This window comes from Martes martes (genome assembly GCF_963455335.1).
Source record: "Martes martes genome assembly, chromosome: 1".
In the NCBI taxonomy this organism is placed as follows: Eukaryota; Metazoa; Chordata; class Mammalia; order Carnivora; family Mustelidae; genus Martes; species Martes martes.
This window is the reverse complement of record NC_137888.1, coordinates 58016957-58040853: the sequence shown is the minus strand read 5'-3', so window position 1 is coordinate 58040853 and position 23897 is coordinate 58016957. Positions and strand designations below refer to the sequence as shown.

The 23897-nt window shown below is 40.4% G+C and overlaps 1 protein-coding gene across 8 annotated transcripts in view; it reads right to left on the bottom strand.

Moving 5' to 3' along the window:
- Positions 1 to 23897, bottom strand: part of PHLDB2 (pleckstrin homology like domain family B member 2) — a 217749-nt gene that overhangs the window by 38136 nt on the left and 155716 nt on the right. For 6 of the 8 annotated variants that reach the window (XM_080801637.1, XM_080801638.1, XM_080801639.1 and 3 more), the window contains exons 5-8: positions 20238 to 20381; positions 18855 to 18992; positions 6320 to 6448; positions 937 to 1092 (exon numbers count right to left, since the gene is read on the bottom strand). In XM_080801637.1, coding sequence (XP_080657763.1) covers positions 937 to 1092; positions 6320 to 6448; positions 18855 to 18992; positions 20238 to 20381 — 567 coding nt within the window. The remainder of the gene's footprint in view (positions 1 to 936; positions 1093 to 6319; positions 6449 to 18854; positions 18993 to 20237; positions 20382 to 23897) is intronic. The other 2 variants (XM_080801642.1, XM_080801644.1) reach the window with 1 other exon arrangement.

The following is a 23897-nucleotide window of genomic DNA, read 5'->3' as shown; positions in this document are numbered from 1 at the left end:
GGAGGAAAAAAGATGATCATATACAGACGCCCGTTAGACATTCAATGGTTTGCCAGTATGTCCTGGAAAAGGGAAAAGTGTTTACAGCTGGATCAGCAATGAGGACATTTTTGCTGGTGGTAGGCAGTGATTCTTATCTAGAGACTGTGAGGTAGTCTCTTTGACCTGCCAAGCTGAAGGCTATTCTTTACCTAAGGCCAATCCAGTCCACGTGGTTTAAAATCTATTTGAAGAATGCAGAAGTCAACAGGAAATCTTGTTTTAGACTTGGGAGATGCCTCATGGGAAAAATAACAATGTAAGTTCTTATTTAAGCTGAGAGCTTAAAAAGTCACTTTCTTCATCTCCCTTCCCCTCAGTTCTACTGGTTTAGTATAGAGCGGCTGGGATGTGATTCTAAGTTTTGGAACAAGAGCTGAATTCTGGGGCGGGACATCAAGGAGAAGGAGGTGGGCAGAGCTAACGATGTGTGTGGCGTCTGGCAGGGCTATTTCTATTGGTAATAAGCTATCAGCCAACTTCAGGAACTATGAGCAGTGAAAACCGAAAATGCCAAAATAGACTTTGTTCGCAGAACTATTCTAAATCTAGTTACTGTGATTGCAAACGCAAGTAACTTAAAACAAATATCTGAATTTCTGATTTTTCTCTCCCTTGGTTTTCCCATAAATGAAAAAAAAATCAGGTATTATAAATCAATGGCATCTACAGCATTAAGTAACAGCAACTAACACACGCTGGTGTATCCAGCGTGGAGCACCATTTGGTATGTAGATGGCAGGCTCCATAATCTGTCAGATGTGACATGTGGGGAAACACACCCGGATATTTGGATATAAAGACAGGTAGACAGAGAGCTACATTAATGATGATTCCTGTCAGGGAGTGAGGGGCGAATGTGGGTTTTTCACACTGAATGACACCTGGCAAAAGTACCTTTCGAGTCACGATGTTCCGCTGATACTCAGCTACTTCACGTAGGAGCTGTTGGGTCAGATTCTCCTTCTCCTCATCCAGACGGCTCTCACGCTCAAGCTGTTGGAATTCCAGGTCTTCAAAGTGTTTGCTCTCCACATCCAACAGGTCAGCATCCTTTGGAGAAAGGGGAATGAAAACAAGACATACCAGAATGGCGGTAGCCATCTTAACATAAAGAAAAAAAATATTAAAAGCAAACAGTCCAAAATATTTTTCTGATTACCAAGCTGACCAGGGCTGGACCAACATAATCCAGTCTTTTGGAGTTAAATCCTGGAGCAGTGACCATGAGAATGGAATTGAAAGGGACTACGGGTGGGGCAGGGAGAGAAGCACTGGTTGGACCATCAGTTTGAGACTGTTCTGTGAGGGTAGGACTTCTTGCTTGAAATCTACTAGGTGGTTTTAAATGGACCCTGAAGTATAAAAAGAATTTGGTAAATAACTAAACATTATCTGTGCACCAAGGTGTGACATGGTCTCTTGAGAAAGCTCCCATTTTCCAAAATTTTCAAAGGAAAGGAGATTTTAGTATAGAAATAAAATTCAAGATTCCAAAGTTACTGACTACAAAAAAAAAAAAAAAGGAAAGACTCAAAATCTGGCACACATAGAGATTAGATCTATATGATATATATATAGACATGCATGCTCCAATAATTTTGTTGAAAGGAGAAGTCATTGAAAACATTTGGTGGTTGGTATTCTTACACAGGGCTTCTGTGAATCCCTGAACATTGTTTACAAAGATTTTTACCAGAAGGGTGGAAGCACAGCATTCATCAGGCACAAAGAAGGTCTCTAATGGTTAAGTACTACTACTCTGGGAATAATCTTGAGGGCATTTAAGAAAGACCAGAAATCATAAAAATCAGATGGTCATCAGATAGGCATTTCTTAACCTACGAAATGTCTGAAGACAGAAGTGAATCCCTATCTGTGCAGAGACTGGCACATGTTGTATAAACAATTCTTTAATCTACATTTTTTAAAAAACACTGTCTTAATTTTGGAGACTTTGACAAAACCACAAATAAGGTATAGAAGATTTTAAAAAAATATATTATTTGTAAATAATCTATGGCCAAAAAGAAACAGTAGCTGGGCTGCGCTAGCTGGTTTGTAACTCTACATAGGCAAAATAGCCAGGACGTGGCTTTTTTTTTTCACTTAAAACATCAGAAAGAGTTGGATAAGTAAATATGATAAATTAGATTTATATCAGTTTTTAAACATACCACCCCCTCTTTTGGTTTTTATGTGAGTGATAAATTAGGCCTTTTAATCAAATGGAGTAACATATTTCTATCTTCTGGAATGAATTTTATTTTGGGGATGATTCATAGAAGGATGATCAACTACCATGTAATTACAAGCGGCACTATAGCAACAAGATTATTATGTCAACACAGTGGATTCTTAAAAGTTAAGAGCAAGAAAAACAATTTGAAAAACATATTCAGCATTTTTGAGCACTCCTTTTTTTTTTTTTTTTTTACAGTTTAATTGGCTAAACAGAAAGCAGTCTTGATTTCAGGTTATTGGTGGACATTCAAGTTTATCAGACATTTTATGCTTATAACTTCTAAAGGAATGAATGAATTTGGCCCAAATCTAGTCACTACTGAAGTAATTGAGAGATAACTCGAGCATTATATCTTGAAACAAAATCCCTGCAGGCTTGAAACAATACATCAGTGGATATATTTACTCACGCAGTCATTCATAGTCAAGTTTTTATGGTCTTTCAATTAAGCTTGGTTTGTGGCTAAAGATTATTGAGAGAAATAGTTTCATAAACTTTTTTTTTTAGTTTATAAGTAATCTTTACTCAAAGTATGAGTCTCACAGCATGCCGACTACGGTAGTCCCGTAGTCCTTTGCTCACTCCACATCTGGTTAATAGACACCATGTGTTATCTTAACCACGTGAAGGTCACAGAGCCACTAATTTGTTTGCAGTAAATATTTAAACTGTTGCATGAAAATAATACACACTGGGTAGGAAAGTTGAAAATTAAAGCTAAGCTTAGCACTCAGATTCTGCTGATATCATCATCTGATCAAGTTATCCAAACAATTAGAATGTGTGTATATAAACTTACACTGTAAAAGAAAAACTGGGGAGGGGAAAAGGCTTTGCAAAGATTTTAGATAAGAATAAGAATTCAGGGCATGGAATTTGGGGGCAGGAGTCATTGAATTTAGCATACAGTTATATATACAGGAAGCTCAAAGTCAAGGGCAGGACTAGTTGAATGAAAATTTTAACTATGCTTCACTTGTTAAAAGGAACATGACAAATCTCTGCTGGATGGCCATCTCAAAGGCCAGGCACCAAAGGACATAAACAGTTGTGCTCAAGAAAATTCAGTGCAATTCCTTCTTTTTTCCAATAACTGTTTTGAGAATTTCTATGGCAGAAGTTTACATGCAGTCCATCAAGCATTTTGTTTTGTTTTGTTTTGTTTTGTTTTGTTTTGTTTGCTTAGCAGAGGGACAGAAGAAGAGAATAGATGTGGTATAGCAGAGAGATTCTCAAGACAGCTCAAGGCCAACTTTGAAAACAAATTTAAGTGGGTCTTGGAGTTTGTTCACATTTCTCCATCTTTTGCCTTATAGTCAAACATTTTAACTGCACAGTTTTGGAATTTAGAAAAAGAGAATGGAAATCATTCGTGCAACCTTCTCATTTCATATATGAGCACTGAGACCCACAGAAGTTGAAGGATTTACCCAAGATTAAAGGATAAACTGATTGTAGAACTAATGAGAAAACAGGTCTTCTAATTGTTGATATCACCGAACATGTATATTTATATAGTATGTATATATTACATATATATGTGTGTATATTTATATATATATGTGTATATATATATAATCAAGAGACTGAAATCAACCATTCAGTGAGTAAATTACCAAAAGCACAAGAAAACTGTTCTAGTCAGGTGTCTCCTCCATTTACTAGTGGAACTCATCCTGGCCAAAAAAAACAAAAAATTTAACTCCTGCTTTCTTTTCCACGATGCTTGCATCCCAGGGAACTACGGGACTGCTGAATCCACCTCACTATATGCAACTACTCAGATGAAAGCTGTATTCTTACTCCAAAGCAGGGGATTAGAAGTAAGAAGCCCGTTCATAAAGCTATAGTGTTGTGCACAAAAAATCATTCCATAACTTCAGCTTAAGTACTTGGGATAACACACATTTAAGAAGATGATGTTCTTCCTCTTCATTTATTTTTTTCTTTTGTATGACTTGCCACCTAATGAAGTTTGTGGTAATAAAATCACCTTTACTGCATCTAGTTTAAATGCCTTCGGGAAAGCTTGGTAGGGAAGCGAGCATTCTGAAGGTTTTCAAATCTGAAGGGAAATGAGCTGTGGTAACACAGGAAGTTCCTAGTATGAACGGACTTCTCATGAAGTAAGTGGGCTTTTTAACAATTAAGCAGTGGGATCAGTGGAAAGTTACTCTGGTTGTCATCCCTGCAAAATTAGTGGACCTCTTAATACAGATAAACAGAAGCTACCACAAGCCAGTTATCTCTCCCGAGGAAAGGGATTTATGATAAGAATTTTATACTCTGCTCAGAGAGGAAGAAGATAAGGGTCTTTGCCTTGAAATAGTAGAAGAGACTGTCTATATCACTTCCTGTCCTCTTCTGGACATCCTTAGAATGTACATACATTTAGAGTTATCCTACAGAGGCTAGATTAAGCAAACAGACATTATTTATATCAATCCAAGTCTCAGATATTAGTAGAATTTACCAATTTTTATTTGCAGTGGTGTTTATAAAGAGTCCAAGCAATATTTGGATAACTAGTGGCAGAGAAGAACAAAATATGTAAGTTGTTGCTGACTCTAGATAAAGTAATAGGACCACTGTGTAAAATCATTAGTAATGAGGAGAGCTGAAAACCCGTGAACCAACATAAAAAGCCATTTCCCAATCTCTTTGGTGAACTGGCATAAACACAAATTCAAAGCAAAAATAATTTTATAAATACTAATGTTTTCCCAGTTATTTTCACCACACGATTTCTAGAGAATTATGACATTGAAGGACAGGAAATTTTCTCTTCTTAGAGCAAGTTCAACTGTATACAATAAAAGGAGTAAAGAGGAAGAAACATTGTTGGGACTTTTTTGATCCAACATAGTAAGAAAGTTACTGTTTGTTAAAATATTAAAATCATTAAGCTGCAGGTTGACCTGCCTGCCTTTGGTACTGTTTATTAAGATGCTTTCAGCCTCTGTAATACACTGAAAAGTATTAAATGTAATTTTTCATAACCTAATGCTACTCTAAGGTATCATATATTTTCATATTAAAGACCATCTTAAACATTTCCAAGGGTGGGGCTACCTCAGCTGGTGTTTCGACTTGCCAACTCCCAAGAAGGTCTTGACAGAATAGCATGAATGAAACTAGCCTTTTCTAGTCACATGGAATTATGAGCTGTTAGTCACTTAGCACAAATTACTATGACATGACTCTTGGAGATCCAAGACTGCTCCCCAGCTTTATTTGGGCTGCTATTCAGAGCAAACAACCCAATCATTAAGAGGCTCTGAAATATTACGTGGTCTGGCCAGTGTTTGTGAAACTCTCCACCTCGAAGCCTCATTTCAGCAGATAATCAGCATGGCCATGTTAAGCACAGCCAACTTCAACGATCGGAAAATAACCCGATAAAACCCACTGCAAAGTCCACGCTGCACTAAGCTTCAAAAAATGAGGAAGCTTGCCTGAGAAGATGCGGAGGACATGGCCCTGCATCTTGGGTCTTGGTGTTTGCTGTGGCCGTGCTAAGAAGTTCAATGTCACCAAGAGGCAGAGAGCAAAAGAAACACAGTGAGTGGCGATGGGAAGGAAATCAGAGACAAAGATAGTTTTTGGACCTAAGCGGAAAATCAGGCTGAGACAGGTAAAAACAAACAAACAAAAAAACAAAAAAACAACATCCCAAGGGCAAACAGTACTCACGATGCAGCAGAGAACGCAGGAAAAGATGTCAGCTGATTTAAATGCTACAATCTCAGTGTCAGTTATATGTCACAAAGAACGACTCTCTTTTGTTACAAAGAATGACTCCAGAACTATTTTTTTGCATTATAAATTAGTGAAGGATTCTAACAAGGAATTGTCTGAATAGCATAAAATAATATATACTATCAGCATGCATATTTCTATTTAAAAAGTATCTAATGACCAGAACTTATGCAAATTTAAGCTGTGTGAAGTAGGAAGTCACAGGTAAGTGGAACTTTATTGAAAAAAACACCGAAAAACAAAAAAACAACTGGCGCATTCCTGTTTACTACTGACCCTCTTCAGTTGTTGTTGTAATTGTTCCCTCATGGACTCAGGACAATTGTCCAGCTGGGTCTTCTGCTCGGAGTAAAGCTCCTGAAGCCTCTCTAGTTTTTCCCTTTCAGCATCAAGCTTTACCTTCTCCTGAAGTTCAGAAATCAGAAAATAGAAGAATAGAAATTACCTTCACACCCAAAGCAGGTATTAGTGAACATTTCCCAAGGATAACACCAACCCACACACACACACACACACACACACACACACACACACGCACACACACGCACTATATCCTATGCATGTAGAAACATACCTAGTTAATGATTAAAATAAGGGGGTGGAAGTGGAAGTAAAGACAAGAGAGCCCCATTTCTGTATTCTTAAAACACGGTCCACATCACTGGGTACTGACAATGACTGACTGACTGACTTCCTTCCTTCCTTCCTGCCACCATGTTTAAAGTGGGAAGAAGCTGATCAATGGTCAACAAAGGACAAAAGAAATGCCAACCAAATTTATAAGATAGCCTTACAAAGAGTCCGTTGGCAGAGACCAAGGCAAAGGAAAGCCGGCATTTACCTCAAGTATAGTCGCGGTCCAATCTGCTCACGGCATTTGTTAAGCAAGCTTTGGAAATTACTGTAATTTTATTTTCAGACCAGAAGCATGCCAGGTACACTAGTTGACATCCTGGTCACCTGAAATAGGTCTAGCTATCTGGCAAACTTCAAAGCTTAAGCAATTAGAAAATCTGATTCTAAGGCTGAGAGAGCAGGGAAGGAGGCAAGCCTGACAAAGCAGCGAAGGGAGGCATATCACGCAGTGTAGAGACACCGACATGTGACATTTACTGTGGAGATGAAGACTTCTCTACATTCATGGATATAAAAAATACTTGAAACATGGACTGTGGAAAAAAGGAGAGAACACCCAGGTGTCAGAAAATAGAAGAGAAACGTGGAGAAAACACTAAATCCTTCCCCAGTCACACAGTCCAGAGGGACGCTGGACATTCTCCGGGGTCCACCAGGCAAATCCTCTAATAGTGATTACATGGCCTTCCATGTCACCTTTTAAATTGAGAAACAATACTCCAACCTATTTAGTGCCTGTCTTCCCAACCTGGGTGCCCTTTATGATGCTCTAAAGCCCTGAAGCAAATTTTAGACCTGATTCTCCCCTGTTGTAACTCTGTCAGCCTACACAGAAGCTCTTCATGAGGGGCGCCTGGGTGGCTCAGTTGGTTAAGCGTCTGCCTTCGGCTCAGGTCATGATCCCAGGGACTTGGGGTCAGGATCCCTGCCCAGTGGGGAGTCTGCTACTTCTTCTCCCTCTCCCATTCTCCCTGTTCATTCTCATTCTCTCTCTTACTCTCTCTCAAATGAATAAATAAAATCATTTTTAAAAAAGCACTTCATGAAGCACTATCATGATTTGGCCCTCAGTAAGCACAGTGACCACCCCCTTACTCTCCTTGTCTCATTCACCCTAACTGCAGACAGCAATAAAACTGGCTCTAAGCTTGATCAGAGAAGGATTTTTTTTTTAAGGATGCAGCTCTCAAACAGTCCCATAAAATTATACTTACTATAATTTCTTCATCCAAATGGCCATGATTTCCCGTGTAAACATATCTTTAGATTCTTTATAAAAGAGGCTATGGTTTAAGGAAAACTATAGGACATAAATAGCTATACAAGTTCACTTAGGTGTCCATTTTTGACAGAAAATTTCTTTTTTTTTTTTAAAGAGTTTTAAAAATTTATTTCACAGACAGAGACACAGCGAGAGAGGGAACACAAGCAGAGGGAGCAGCAGAGGGAGAGGGAGAAGCAGGCTTCCCGCAGACCAGGGAGCCCGATGTGGGGCTTGAACCCAGGACCCTGGGATCATGACCAGAGCCGAAGGCAGACACTTAAGGACTGAGCCACCCAGGCGCCCCTGGCAGAAAATTTCTAAATGTCAAGGGCCTTTTAGAAATGTGTATTTAGTTTTTGTTTGTTTTGTTTTGTTTTAAATATTTTATTTATTTATTTGACAGAGAAAGAGAGACAGCGAGAGAGGAACATAAGCAGGGGAGTGTGGGGGGTGGGGAGAGGAAGAAGCATGCTTCCAGCTGAGCAGGGAGCCCAACAAGGGACTCGATCCCAGGACCCTGGGATGATGAACCGAGCAGAAGGCAGACGCTTAACAACTGAGCCACCAGGCGTCCCACGTATTTAGGTTTAGAAGTGCAGTTTTTTACCCTCAAAATGATTAAATACGGAAGTAATCCTACTTTATCTACCAAATTAAAAATGTTTCTGCAGGGGCCCCTGGGTGCCTCAGATGGGTTAAGTGTCCGCCTTCAGCTCTGGTCTTGATCTCCAGGTCCTGGGATCAAGTCCCTATCCCCTGAGTCCTCAGGCTGCCAGCTCACTGGGGAGTCTGCTTGCTTCTCCCTCTGCCTCTCCCCTCTGCTCGTGCCTTCTCTCCCTCTCTCTCTCTCTCAGATGAATAAATAAAATCTCTAAAAAAATAAATAAATAAAAATAAAATGTTTCCGCAAGTCAAACTTTTGCAGACTATTCAGAAAACTTCCTCCATCTTTTCTGGCAAGTGTACACCCTGTGCAGCCCCCCAGTGCAGGAGGTGGAGAGGGGCAATAGCTTGTGCAGCCCCCCAGTGCAGGAGGTGGAGAGGGGCAATGGCTTGGAACATAGAGTGAAGGATCATCACGTGTTCATTCACAGGAAAGCTGAATCTTCAAGGACCAGTCAGATTCAGCCTTTAGTTTCAGAATGAATCATTTTTTCCCTTTAATACAGCCAGCAATACAGAACACCAGTCGTCCTTTGGATTAAAAAAGGTGTTATTTCTTCTGTGCGTGGATCAAAGATTGCCCTATTTACACAGCAAAAGAATTTTATCCAAAAAGAGTTCTATTTGTAGATACTGTAGCACTGGATTTTGCACCAATTCTAGTTCCAAGAAGAAAGTTAAAAAAGAGAAACAAAGAAAGCAAAAAAGCAAGAAAGAAAACTATCCAATCCCCTTAAATACCAAATGTGCAAAACTGTAAAATTTAAAGTTACATTTGACAGAGCACATTGATACGATATTTGATTATATGGAGAGGCACTGGCCTGAAACACGAGTCTCAAATCTGAAGAAATAGCCAAACTAGTCCTCTGAGCTCCCCATTTCGTATTACTACTAATGAGCACAGATAACGAACAAAAAGTACCTTATGTTTACATAACGCCTTCCTTCTGAGGTGCTCAAAATGTTTTGCAATTCCGTACAAGGCGGCAGTGAGAAGACTAATGCAAGAGGGCACCATCAGAACCTTTTGCTTCTCTGGTTTACGGGTAATGCTATGAGCAAGACTTGGGTCTCAGAGCAAAAGCTCAGTGGGGCCAAAGCGAGGGCAAAGGAAGTAAAGGGCAAGGATGAAAGGACCAGTAGCAGGTGAGCCTGGCCATCAATCATGGACGACCAGAGACGTGATATCACGCCCAGGCCAGCCAGTTGGCCAACTCAAGCCAGAAAGAAATTAATATTCCTACTTTCTATTTATTGCCCAGAAAGTTTTCAAAGGAAAATTAGCTCAGGCAACTCGTTAATTAGACCTGAAAATATGACCTTCTATGGTGAAGACAAGTATATGGACAAATTAGATAGCATTTCAGGGTTCAGGGATTCTTGCTTTGACATGCAAAATAGAAAAACCGGCTGTTATTTCCTTTCCCTGGATTTAAACTGGTACACTTGCCTATTACAATTCTTACAGGCTCAACAATTTCTAAATTCTAAAAAAGAATTCTAAATTCTAAATTCTAAAAAATTTTAAATTTCTAAATTCTAAAAAACAATTTCTAAAGGCCAAGTTGGCAGAGAGCTTAACTTTTTTTTTTTTTTTTAGGATTCATGAATCTGTTTTCAAGAAACAAGTGTATTTAAGTGACTTGTAATGAATTTTAAATTAAATAAGATTTAAATTAAATTTTCAATAAATTTATTAAATTTTAATGAGCAAATGTAATAAATTTGTATTAAGTTGAACAGATTTAAGTTTACTGAAAAAGTCAGATGACAAGGAATTGGAACACTCCAGGAAAACCCAGATGCACAAGTGGGCATTTGTAAAACGAGGCACAGAATGTGACTTCACCAGAGATGTGGCTGCTTCTGTTCGCACTGCTCTTGCACGGATTTGTCATTACGTACTGGCAAAAGCCATGTGGGTCACAAATTCATTGCCAGATTCTGCCCTTTCTTTATGTTTAAGACTGATGTTCCTAAAGTATATATATAACCAACAGTAATTATTCACAGCAAATTAAAGCAGAAATCAGTATATAAAATCGGGTTTGTATTCATTTGAGTTGTTTATTCACTCACTCAGGGACCATAAGTAGAGAAAAGAGGGAGCATGGATTGCCAAGGTTGCTCAGTTGGTTAAATGTCTGCCTTTAGCTCAGGTCATGATCCCAGGGCCCTAGGATTGAGCCCCACATCGAGGTCCCTGCTTAGTGGGGGGCTGCTTCTCCCTCTCCCTCTGCTGTGCTTTCTCTGTCAAATAAATAATAAATAAAATCTTTAAAAAAAAAAAAAAGGAAAGAAAGAAAGAAAAGAGGGCGCCTGATCCGTGTCCTCATGAAGTATGGTCCAGTTAGCTCTGTGGTTCTTAGTCTGGACTGCACATTAGACAAATCTGGGTAAACTTTAAAATATACTATTTTCCAAGTCTCCATGCAATCAGACATTCAAGAGCAAAATAGGGTATGAGCATTTTAAAAAAATCCCTCCATGTTTTCTCATATACAGCCAGGTTGGGAACGCCCGAATGAGCTACCCAGGATGATGTGGAGAGGCAAAGGCAATTAACAACAATTCGATTTTTTAAATGAAGACACGGGACATTAATATTCAAGGCACCAAAGAGTGCTCTTCAAATATTTGGGTTAGTGCCTTCACTTCATAGTATAAAAGGGCCTTTTACAAGTGACACTCCAATTGTACGAATTTTTACATTCAGATTAAATGCCTCAAGTAAACCAAACAAAAACTGTACCATGAGATTCCAATATCCAATGCACATTCAGAGAGGAAGGATGCATTTCAAGCTCAGATGCAAAATGACTGTCTTCTAGTCAGACAGATGATCAGGAGTGTGCGTGAGTTTACCTTAACTAACTTGAACTTGTACACAAGAATTACCAATGATCTTTAATGAACTTAATGATCCAAAGCTCATCATGGGACCACTTTGCTGGCAATGTGGTTAGAAGACAGTAACAAGTTTCTCTCTTTTGAATTGTATTCTTGAAGGAAGGAATTGAAATTTAACTTGTTGGCTCTATTTGAATTTCAGTATTACACAGAAAATTCCTGAATCCCAGTGAAGACATAATTTTACCACATCTAAGTAATATTTGGTAAGCAGATGGTTCAAGATTACTCTGAAAAGATGCTTACTTTATTAGCTTGTGAGGCTGCCAGATAAAACAGAGGACACTCCATTAACTTAGAATTTCAGATGAATGACAAATTATCTTTTAATATAAGTATGTCCCAAATAATGCTTAGGGCTTAATTACACCAAACTTTATTCTCTGTTTATCTGAAATTCAAATGTACCTGAGCATCCTATATATTTTATTATATATAAATATGAATATATATAGGATGGGGTGTATACAGGTTATTTATTTACTTATTTATTTGCTGAATCTGGCAACTCAGTTAGCTTAATAAAGATTTTCTTAAAACTTAAGGTCCATCTTTGTAATTCCCAAACGTTTAGCACACAACCCAGCACATGCTAAGTACGTGCGTGTGTTTCATGAAACATTGGGTCAGGTTTGGAGTTGATGCAGTGACGTGTTTAAATTCATTCAGTACCTAAGCCAGCATTTCTAAGCACAGTCAACCTGAAGTTCTTTCCATATATCCTGAGATTACTTTTCCTTCTAGTTCCTAAACCCTGTGGTTTGGGAGGTAGGCATCCTCATGGGTTCAGAGATTAGGCTATTGTTTTAGGTCCATAATCACTTATCTGAAATTCTTAAGGCCAGATGTGTTCCAGATTTCAGAACATTCTCAATTTTATAGAGGTAATGCAGTTCATATAGCACATATTAAAAGGCATTTCCAGTAAGGTCTGGGCCAGTACCTATAATCAAACACATTTCTATTTCTGCAACTACTTATGAATATTTACACAAGTGTGAATATCAGTCAAAGTCAGGTTTCGTAACCAACTAAATTTTGGTGCTAATCTTACAAAATGATCCCCCCCCCCCCAAAAAAGAAACTTTTCAGATTTTAGAATTGCAGAGAAAAGAATATGGACCTGTGTCAATGAATGCTGGAAAGCTGAGAACTCATTCTCTACATGCCTCTATAGAGGCACATCCTTATACTTCTTTCTGCAGATTTTTTTTTCCTTTAGCTTTGACATTTCAATTACACAATTGATGGATTAGTTTAGTGTGGAAAAAACTGGGCAATCAGAACACTAGGGATTTCTATAATCAAACAACCACCAGAAAAAAGAACCCTAATCTGGAATCCTGTTGACTGAGTCCCCAAATCCCAAGATACTCTTCCACTTCCTCCAGCTAACTTTGAAATGTAAGAAAGAGGCACGGGAAGGGCTGGGTCCCTTCTGAACACCGCCTGTGACTTGGCAAATGTTATGCACTCCAGAAGCATTAACACTCTGCTAAGGAATTCTGGGCCAGGCTCTCTGTCTTCCCCTGGCTCTGAACGATGGGTGGAGAGGAAGTAACAGGTACCTTGGCAAGATAATAATGTGGGAATAAAACGTAACCATTTTAGATACAATGATACATGCTTCAAGTAGGAGAATTAGTCAAATAGCTTAAGATTTCTCTGTGGCACGAGTTATATGGGGTGGAGTGATTTAAGCTTCAATTCACACCTTTAAGCCTGTTTAGTTATAAACAAGTACAGGCCAGGATGGCAACAAAATACCATAATCCATCTGTGTGAGGACAGATCCTAAAACAAAGAGTGGCTGAGCTTTATGATGAGCGTCTGGGTAACGGAAAGACTCTGCAACAAGACTACGGACACAGAGCTCTTTCCTTAACCATTTTACTGAATTTCAGGACAACTGACTATGGATTTTTGTATGCCAAAGAAGCAGAGATGAGACATAGACAATCATCATAGAGGAAATGGAAATTCCTTCATAATAAAGTAAAGGAAATTGGGAAAATATTTTTAGTCTGGAATTCTTATTGCAGTCAGAATGAGGCAAAGACAGAAGGAAAACTGACCTAAACAAATGGAGGTGTGCCTGCTCAGCTGTGGCCTCAGCTGGGCTTGGCCGTGGGCTTGGAGAGCGGCAAAAGGGAAGCCAAGTCCACAACCAGGCCTCTGCCAGCACTGAGCTTCATGGTCCTGGTGGCTTCTCCGCTTTGTCACCAAGCTCATTAAACTGAATCAGTTCACTGGGGCAGAGGTTAACAATTCTCTCTCCTTTTACTAGCCCCAGGAAAACACTATGGCCTCTTTGCTGACTTTCATCCAATAAATATCCTCTCTGGACTTACATTCGAGTTGGGTACTTATATTTGTTCAGGGTTTATCTATGTTCATAAAGACTCTATTTGTGATGCGGCTACCGTCTGAGCACTTAGCTCAGAGCCACATGGAAATGGGCTTCTTGATGCTTTTGACTGTGGAACCCATAAGGGCAGAGAAAAGTCAGCTCAGGGAGCCACCGCAAAAATGTTCAATAAATATATAATTGAATACATTGTCTATATTTTCTGTTGTCTGCATTTTAGACTGTTTATATTTTAGATGGTAACGTATAATAAATAAGTCATCTATAACATTCAGGTTCCCCTCTGTGTCTGAAAGTGGAGCGCTCCTATGAAACCTTTCCTAAGCTGAAATGGTATAAAGCAAAGAAGCAATTACCAGTAATTTATATGGAAAAAATGTTAAGCCTTCCCAGAGCCCCAAAATAACTTCTCTTCGGCTTTTCTGATACCTTAGGACACATCTTGCTCATCTAGCAAATGCACCAAGTAAATGCAGATAAAGCACAGATGTCCACAGACACAGCTGGAAGCTACGGCTGCTGGATGCGGAGATGCTGCTGTAGTTCCCAGGCAGGGGACTAGGTGGCGCCACTCTGGCTGCTGGGGGTGTGAGGGCGCACTCCCGGCAGCACACGCGCTGAAGGCTTTACACACGCTGAACGCTAGGCTCACTTCTCACCGCCATTTTGCATAAAAGCGGAAATCCTCTTCGGATTTCTCTCAGCGAAAACAGGTGCTAACGGAGGTCTTTGGTAAGTGTGAAGCATCGTAACGTGAACTTTCAAAAAGTGAGTGACACCTGTATATTAATTTATTACCAACTAGCTAAAACAGAATGACAGTCCCCAAATCACTTAAGAGAAATAATAGCAAGGACCGGCCTCGAGTGCCAAGGGAAGGATGTCGATCCTTTCACACCAGTATTGGAAATCTGAGGTGTCAGTAAGCCTTCCTCCTATGGCTCCAGGCCTTGTCTCCAAAAGAGTAGGGCCAGGCTTACAGGACGTGTTACCCACATCTGAGGTGGAGCTTGCCCGGCGGGGATATCTTTCCAGGTTTTGGTTTTCTCATGCCAGTTTCCGACAGCAGCAACAGGTGTGTGGAAAAGGAAACGAGATCCCAAAGGGCAGAGGCCACTTCCTCCTTCTGTCTTGCACTCCCGCTGGGCTGGCCGCGTGACGGCGGGCCCACTGGCATGTGCACTGAAGCACACCATCCCAGATGGCCTGAACTTGGCAGCGCGGAGCTCTCGCGCAGGTGTCTGGCTCCGTGTTTCTGCTAAGGGCTTGTTGTTAGCAGAGATCTAAGGACAGTATTGCCGAAGCATGCTGGGTGGTATGCTAGCCCGTGCTCTGAGCTGGTAAACAGTAGAGAGCACCGCCTGTCTCTATGTCACATGCCAGAGTGGGAAATCCATACCTAAGAAGCCCGAAACACACGTAAAGTACGAAATGGGATTTGTACAGGGACTCAAAGAACAACGGGGTGAACATAATCGAGACTGGAAGGGTCTGAAAGGACTTTTCTGGAGAGCTAACAATGAACCTAAGCCCCGAAAGATAGACCAGACAAGATACGGAATATGGGAAAGGAATTCCAGGTATGGGAAATAGGTCTGCAAGGAAACAGACCTGGCAGGAGGTGGGGGGCTCTTTAACAAATAGAAAGAAGGTCAGCACGCACATGGTGTGAAGGATGGGGGGAGTGATGAAGGCCCACAATACAAATATATAAAATTTATATAAAATACGGTGGAACACAAATCAGAGTGATAGGATCTACTTTATATATTTTTAAAAATCGCTCTGGCTGCTGTGAAGAGAATGAACTAAAGGGAGGTAAGTGGAAATGGAAGGAAAGAAGAGATTCTGATGGTTTAGAAGAGAATGCTGTTAGTGGAGATGCAGAGAAGCTGAAATAATTAAGAACTCTCAATGAGAGGGAGATGGAGAAAGAAGTGTCAGGACTGACTTCCAGGTTACCATTTGGACATAGAGGTGGCTGGAGAGGCCATCTCCTGGCCTGGGAAAACTGGAGGAAGAACAGGATTGGTGGGGAGGTGTGTAGAAGACAAGGGGAAGGAGAAGATCAAGAGTTCGTTAGGAGCATTGAGTCGGCAATAGGTGTGAACTGTCTAAGTGTGGACGTCAGGTAGGCTGCAGGATCTGAATCAGATGTTCGGGAAAGTGTTGTAGGCTAAGACATGCACTCGACTGTCACCAGCGTTTACAGGTCATGGGGCGCCATGGCTATAAGAGAACATGAGAATACAAGAGAAGAGGGTTCAGATTGGAGACAAACACTCTAACAACTGGTTTTATAGAGACAGAGAAATAAGAAAAGGGAACTCGAGTTGGAAAAACCAGAGAGAATGAGTAAGAGAAAGACAAAGAAAGCCAGAAGAGGAGGCACCCGGAGGCCAAGGAGCAGGGTGAGGAGGGGCAAGTACAAAGAAAAAGGGTTGTCCCCTGTCTTGAATGCTGCTCAGGACATCTGATCACAAGGGGACTAAAAAACTTGCAGTGGGTTGGGCAGCATGGAAGTCTTTTATCATCTTACCAGGGACAAATCTGATGGAGAAGTGGGGACCTAAACCAACTGGAGTTGGGCGGTGGGTAATTAGGAACTGAGGAAGAGGGCCCACAGTATAGGAAGAACACTGTTTGAAAAGCACGGCCCTGATGAAGAGAAATGAGATAAGGCAATAGCTGGAAGGTAGTTTGTTTTTTAATAATAATAAAATGTAAAAATAATGTTGGCATGTTGGCAGTTAAAGTTCAGCAAAGAGGGGAAGGCTAGGGAAGTGGGGTACAGAAGAGCTGACCTGGAGACGGCGGGATGGAATGATACCCAGAGCACATCCCAAGCCACTTATCTTTGAAGGGGGGAGAGAACCCTCCTTAGTGGGGAAGGGATGGAACCGATTCGATTTCTCAGGGAAGTAGCTGGTAAGGTCATCTCGGTGGGAGGAAAATGGATCATTGGTTTCAACAGAGTGAAAGTGTGAAACAGCTGTGTCATAAGACAGTATAAATTTATTTGAAAATGCCACCAAGTGGTACTGAATCTCTATATGAGTTTGGTGGTCAAAAATACGTATAACAGCATAACCAGAATACAACATCATAACTAAAAATATGTATAACCGGTCTGTTTCTACTTCCCTTGTTCTTCTCTGGAATCTCTCACTCAAAGCCAGTTTCTGCCACTTTTCACACCCTGTGATGACAGACAGTAATCCCACTTTCTAAGACTAACGTATACCCTAACAGCTGCATGAGTCGGTCCTTTACTTCAAGCCCCCCGTGTCCTCTCTCCTATGCAGAGCCTCTGTCAAGCTTACAAGAACAATAATAGGAAGGATGGAGGTGGCCTCCTTTCTTGTTTCTATCCATGTCCATGGAGATCCACCTCTCCTTTAGAGCCACAGAATATAACACGACTTTCCCTGAGAGGTGGGATTAAGCATTGAAACCACTTGCTTCGCTTTTGTGTCTCATGCTCATGATGGAGACAAATAGAATTTTCAGGCCATGCCATGTGTCGACTACAAAAAGATTAATAACTACATGGATAAGGACGGCAGAAAGTCTCATAGAGAACATGATACCCATTCTTCTGTCCCACAAGTTTACCAGTAGGACATAAAAATAAATACTAACAAGCACCCCAAACAAAGACATCTCATGGTTCCCACAGTTTCTTGTTGTTACCAGTGCAGAATCTTGGAAAACCAGAAGCGTCCTTTACTGCAGATCTAGACAATCAATCCTTTGACTTGGTTTTGGGCTTTTAAGGAAAAATATACCAACTACCCAAATGGATTCTTTGCTATTTCAAAGTCTGGAGCTAGAAGAATATACATAAAACTTAATGTGAAAAAGCTGGGTAGTTAATCTCGACAAGCAGGCAAGCAAGAAATTGATGTGTAGCTGTTAGTCTGACATCAATTTCTGACAATATCACTTTGAGCTCATTCTCTGGCACCAAGATCAAATGCCCTTATTTATAGGTCTCAAACAAAGAAAAGCCTAAAAAGGAAGCCACATTCAGCAAAAATCCTTTCCACATATTACCCACCAGAACTTACTCAAACTGATTTTTTTTCCCTTTTTCTCAACTTAGCGGAGAAGATAGTGAGCAAGGAAGAAATATGTTCAAAGTTCATTTGCGTTTTCCCTCCGAAACTGGAATTTCATTTTTTTAGGCTTAGGTTAGCTGTAACTAACTCAAAATGTGAGAGAAAAGTAAAATATTTCCCAGAGGAAATAAACAAATAAACAGACAAAAACCCGACTACAACCCTGAATTCTAAAAGCTGCAAGTAATTTTTCCCACTTGCCCTAGTAGGTATCAGCTAATATTCAGGTTGTGGCCTGAAATGTATGAGTGAGACCTTTTCCAAGGTAAGTGTCAACCGTGTTTCATGGATATTTTCCACCTGGCAGTGTGTGAGGATTGCCTGACAACTCCAGTGCATTTGTCAAAGAGCAGTGCCCTTGCACTGAAGACAATGGTAAGTCAGGACAGGGGCAATGAATGGTTCCCATTCAAATTCTTAATAAATAGAGAAATGAAAAAGAAAAAAGGCAACAGCAGTTGAATGTGCTTAAGTCATCCCCACAGGATACAAATGATTAAGAATAAACTTCTTATGCTAAAAATAAATCTTTAAAAAACACAACACAATCAGAAGAGCCGAAAGCCTGTTGGAAAAAAGTGATTCACTCATCTCAAGTAGGTTAAGCTGTCAGGAATATCAACTTGAAAGTTCTATGGGCTCTAGTCCCTTAGCATCCACGGCTCAATCCCTGACAGTTCTTTGTGAAGAACTTACCTCATCTTAAGACTTTCCTCTAGTACCATTGTCTCCTGGAACATGACACACAAATCCCAAGCCATGGGAATTCATACAACATCTAAATTTGACCAAATGGAACCACCATATTGCCCCTAAAAATTGCATTCAAATATACTTTTCTCTTACCTTGGTCTTTTCACCAACGATGTTCTTTTCCAGTTCTGCTATTTTCCGATTTAGATGATCCAAAATTTCCTTCTCTTTCATGAGTTCAGTTGTTTCGGATTTCTGTTCTCCATCCAAAAGAGCACATTCCATATCCAACTGAGGACATAAAACAAAGCTCAGAGGTGTTTCACCTTCAGAGAGATTCTCAATTGCCCACTTTAGAGGTGCATTTTTAACAGCCACAAATTTCAAAAAGTACTACGGTATCAGCCAGACTGTAGGCTCTAGAGAACACTCCAGAGAGTTTAGGTGAGACTCAGAATTCCTATATAAGAAAGCTGGACAGCCCACAATATATTTACTAAGAAATCTATCTATCATTTAATTTTTCTACTATAACTCCCTTTCTGCTAATTTCTCAATAATATTTTGCCTATTTGCTCACATTCAGACTCAAGCACAAACCATCTTGGGAGCAGCTGTGTCTGTCTTTGTCCACAGAGATTGGGAAGTGAAAATTACACCCAGCCCAGCATGCAAGCGATGCATTCCTAGCAATGCCAGCAGGAGGGACATCCAGGGTCTGTGGATAAAATGACAGGTGAGCAGTCCCCTTCCACTTATAGCTGTCTGCATCATCTGTGAGTATATACATGGTAGGCAGAATCATTTGCTCCTTCTCACTCCATGGAGTTAGTATGAAAATGGCCCCTTTCTCTTATTATATAATAGACTATGTGTCTGTCTCTTCTCTGGTTTGCAAAACTCTAGAAAGCTGGGTCTATGTTTTCTTCATATATAAAACCCCCTATATTCCAACACGATGTCCAGCTCATAGTAAGCATACTCAGGAAATGTTTGTTGGATTTGAACATGGACATCTAAATATATGGGACCTCAATTGACAGATCTGTAGCAAGTCAGAAAGCATACACTAGTTAAGACAAAATTGGCTATACCCAAAATACATCAAAAAAGCCTCATCTGGGGCGGCTGGGTGGCTCAGTCATTAAGCATCTGCCTTCGGCTCAGGTCATGATCCCAGGGTCCTGGCATTGAGCCCCACATCAGGTTCCCTGCTCCAGGGGAAGCCTGATCTCCCTCTCCCACTCCCCCTGCTTGTGTTCCTTCTCTCGCTTTATCTATGTCTGTCAAAAAAATAAATGAAATCTTTAAAAAGTAAAATGTCTCATCTGACTTAAGAAAAAAAAAACAAGGAAAAAAACTTTTTTTAAAAAGGTATTTTTACTTTAACATGGACCCACGGAAAGAAAATACTAACTCATGTTGATTTCTATGTATTCTGCTTCCAAAGCCTATGCCTTAATAGGCAGTGATATTTTTAACCTAAAGGAAAGTGAGAAAAAAGAGAGGGGTAAAACACCAATTCCTGTTTTATACCTCTCTGGAAGATTCATCCATCTGGTCATTGATATCTTTGATTTTTTGTTCAAGTTCCTCGAGGTTATTCAGAATTGCTATCCGGGTCTCTTCCATTGCTGCCAATTCCTGAATCCTTTGTTCTTCGTTTATACCCTCAGGGGTCTGCAATTAATCAACACAGAAAAGGGCTATTCACACTTCAATTCCAGAATTGCCCAATTTATACACCAGTAGGAAGTCTGGGGTTTCACTGTCTCAGTGCCTCTTTGGATTCTAAAAGCATCCTTGTGATTGTTCTGTTGCAATTCTGCATTTTCCCACAAATCCTCAGCAGTGAGGGTCTTAAGTTACCTCATACAAACCAAATTAAATTCACCCATTCATATTCTTTTGAAGTTGAAATAACTAGGTTGGTACAGATGAGGAAGTTGTGGTCCATAGAGATTGTAGTGACTTCTCTTAAGGTCGTAGAGAAAAGTTTGGCACAGCAAAGAACTAGAAGCTAGACAAGACTTTGTGACATCTTCCTCAGGGATCTCTTGGGCATGATGCTACGTTCACTCCAAGCTCCATATTCTTTCCCATCTCCAAGTAAGCACTGCTCCTACAACAGTTTCCCGAATCTCTAGCCATATCCTGGGTCCCACCACTAGGGTTATCTGTGAATGGGCATTCATGCTTATTTGTCTCCTTTCCAACACATAGTGGAAAAGCAAGGGCACGATACGCTTGGCCCCTCTCACCTCAGTGTTCCTTGAAGCGAATGACCAGGATAATACAGGCCTTATTACTGTTGTGATTCCCAAAATTGCTGAAAGCTATACACTTAATATGACATTAATTCATGTTTCACTTCTTGTGCTCACACGTTACTTACTGTCTTTATCCTACAGCACCTTCTTCCTGTATAATGTTTAAGACACTAACTGGGCCAGTGGGCTTTTCTGACACAAAATATGACACTGGTCACTTCACAGAAAAAAACTTGAGTTCCTTGGGAAGGAATGAGAAAGGAAAAAACTGAGTAAGAGAGGACATACTTAAACCCCTGAACAGAGTGATGACAGGTGTCCAGGAAAGAAAGGAGCATTTGGGATCATACAAACAAACTGGGACTGCCTATTGTTTTAAGAAGAGAATATAATGAATTGAAAATCACCTCTTTTAGCCATTTCAGGTAGTTATCCTAGATATCAGCTGATCGGTCTTTCTGTAAGTCAGGGGATGCTGGGGTAGAGGTACATCACTTACTCAATTTTTACCTCTTTTTGAAAAAGAAATAATTTCTTTGCATTAGTAAGTCAGCCATGAAACAATTTCACAATTGGACATTAAACACAGCAGCCTCAATAAGTAAATTATTGAAGATTACTCATTAGTCCGTGCCAAGAATATTCATATAAACCAAAGAAATCATTAACATTTGGTATGCCGCATGAAGTTCATTTGATTTATTTAATGATCTTGAAAATAACTTCAAGAAGAGAGCCAGCATGTGGCCTTCCTTATTCACAGTCTTTATTCTTTACCCTACTTCACTGCCCCTTAAGGAGATCAAGCAATTGAGATGTCACAGTATCTCAGGGTGATTAGCAAAGGTACGCAGGCCTTCCACGCTTTGACATTTAGACTCCTAATTGCCATCTTAAATGCAGTATCTTGCCAATTAATAAAACAACCGCTGACCTTTTTATCACAATGAATCTCATTGTCTTAGTACTCAGGTGGCTGTTTTAGGGCCTGAGGAAGGCCCGTAACAGTGAATGGCATTCCAAAATCACTGACGTGTAATCCTAGCAGGAAAGGCCCAAGAAGGCCAGTATCCTGTTGGGTCAACATTTCATATTGGGTTTCAGCTGCCAGCATGGTTTAAAAATATCTCTCACTGGTGGAAGTCAAGCATTAAGAGCAAACAAAAGCTGAGCAATCTCCACACCCTAAGCTTTCTAAGCAAGTGGCGGGTGAAGAAAGGTGACAGTGGCGATTATAAACGTCTAACCCCAATTTTCTAAACAACTGACCGCAATGGGCACCGTTGATAATAGACCATTTAAAAGGCTGTTTATAACCATCAGTGCTATCTAGGAAATGGTTGTTCTTTTTTGTTATTTATAAAGAGTAAAATCTTCAAACGGCATTCCAAAACTGAATGGTTGGTGATGGAATGGGATGAGCGTACTGTTTACACACGTAGGAGCATCCCCAAATATGCCATCCGTGAGGTAACCCGATCTCCACAGAGAAAGGGGAGGGAGGGTAGGAACGAGACACTTTGTTTCTGCTTTATTTCTCCCTCAAATCTCCTTAGAAACTCCTTGCAACCAGAGGAAGGTGCAAGTGTGACAGCTGTCCACTGCAGACAGAATGATTACTCAAGAAGAGAAGAGGGAGAAAATTCTCAAAGAAAAGAACTTTTTTTTTTTCTTTTTCAGATAACGACATGAGGTGATGGATGTTACCTAAACTAAGCATGGCGATCATTTCACGATATTTGTAAGTCAGGTCACAAGGCTCTACACAAAACACACAAGTGCTGTACGTTTGACTTACATCCTAACACTACAGGAAAAAAGAACAGTGAGCTACTCTCAGCTTTCACCTCAGGTGCCAGAAGACAGGTTCACAAATCCAATTAAAATGAGCGTATTCCAGGGTGCCTGGGTGGCTCAGTCAGTTAAGCATCTGACTCAGTTTTGGTTCAGGTCATGATCTAAGGATTGTGAGACTGAGCCTGGCGGCAGGCTCCACGCTCAGTGGGGAGTTTGCTTGAGAGTCTCTTTCTCCCTCTCCCTCTGCTCCTCCCCCTTTGCTCTCACTTTTTCTCTCTAAAATAAGTAAATCTTTAAAATATTAAATTAAATTAAATGTGCATATTTCTAAGGTCATCTGTATCTTTATGTGTTCGCTAAAACTAAGTTCCAGAATAGTAAGTCTCAGGTTTCCTAAATATCATCAAAATCTTTGTTTCCTTAAATCAATGGATCTGTCATATTCTTCTCCTCTGCATTTGATCCTTAGATCGATTAATAACAAACACTGTCCTTTGCTAAGTAAATGAGTTAGTGAGCAGATTACTAAGAAGAAAAGCATCCAAAACAAATGCTCATTTAATAAAAAATAAAAACTCTTCTATCTGCTGTCCTGGGATGACATATATCTGTCTCTGAAAAGTCATACAGGCAAACCTCCGTCCTTGGAACTCATCCCCTCCCTCACTCCCTGCCTAAGCTGCTGCGAGGTAACCAGAGGCGCCTTTGTTATTTCCTGTCTCTAAAGGATGCACAGTCTTACATGTCTGGCCACAACGGAGGTTGCTCTAAGCTTTAGAGGCGTCCTTTTCCACAAAAGCATATTTGGGCAATTAGAAACATCCGCCACGATCTGCCCATTTACACATCAGCAGCTCTCCTGTCCTAGCCCTCTTCAGCAGGAAACCTGTCTCCCAAAAGATGGTCCTTAGAGAGAGACACACAGCTTACTGTTTTACCGAAGTCTTGCAGCAGTCCACGTTGGAAGACATTTAAATGAAAAGAGAGACAAGACTTCAAAGGAAGCCTAAGGGCTGATGAAAACAGCTCAAGCTTTCAAATGGTGGGTCATTTACTTTGCTGAACACAACCAACTTTTGATTCTGCCCCCCATCCTAGTTTCTAACAGTTGCAACTTTCTGGCAATGGA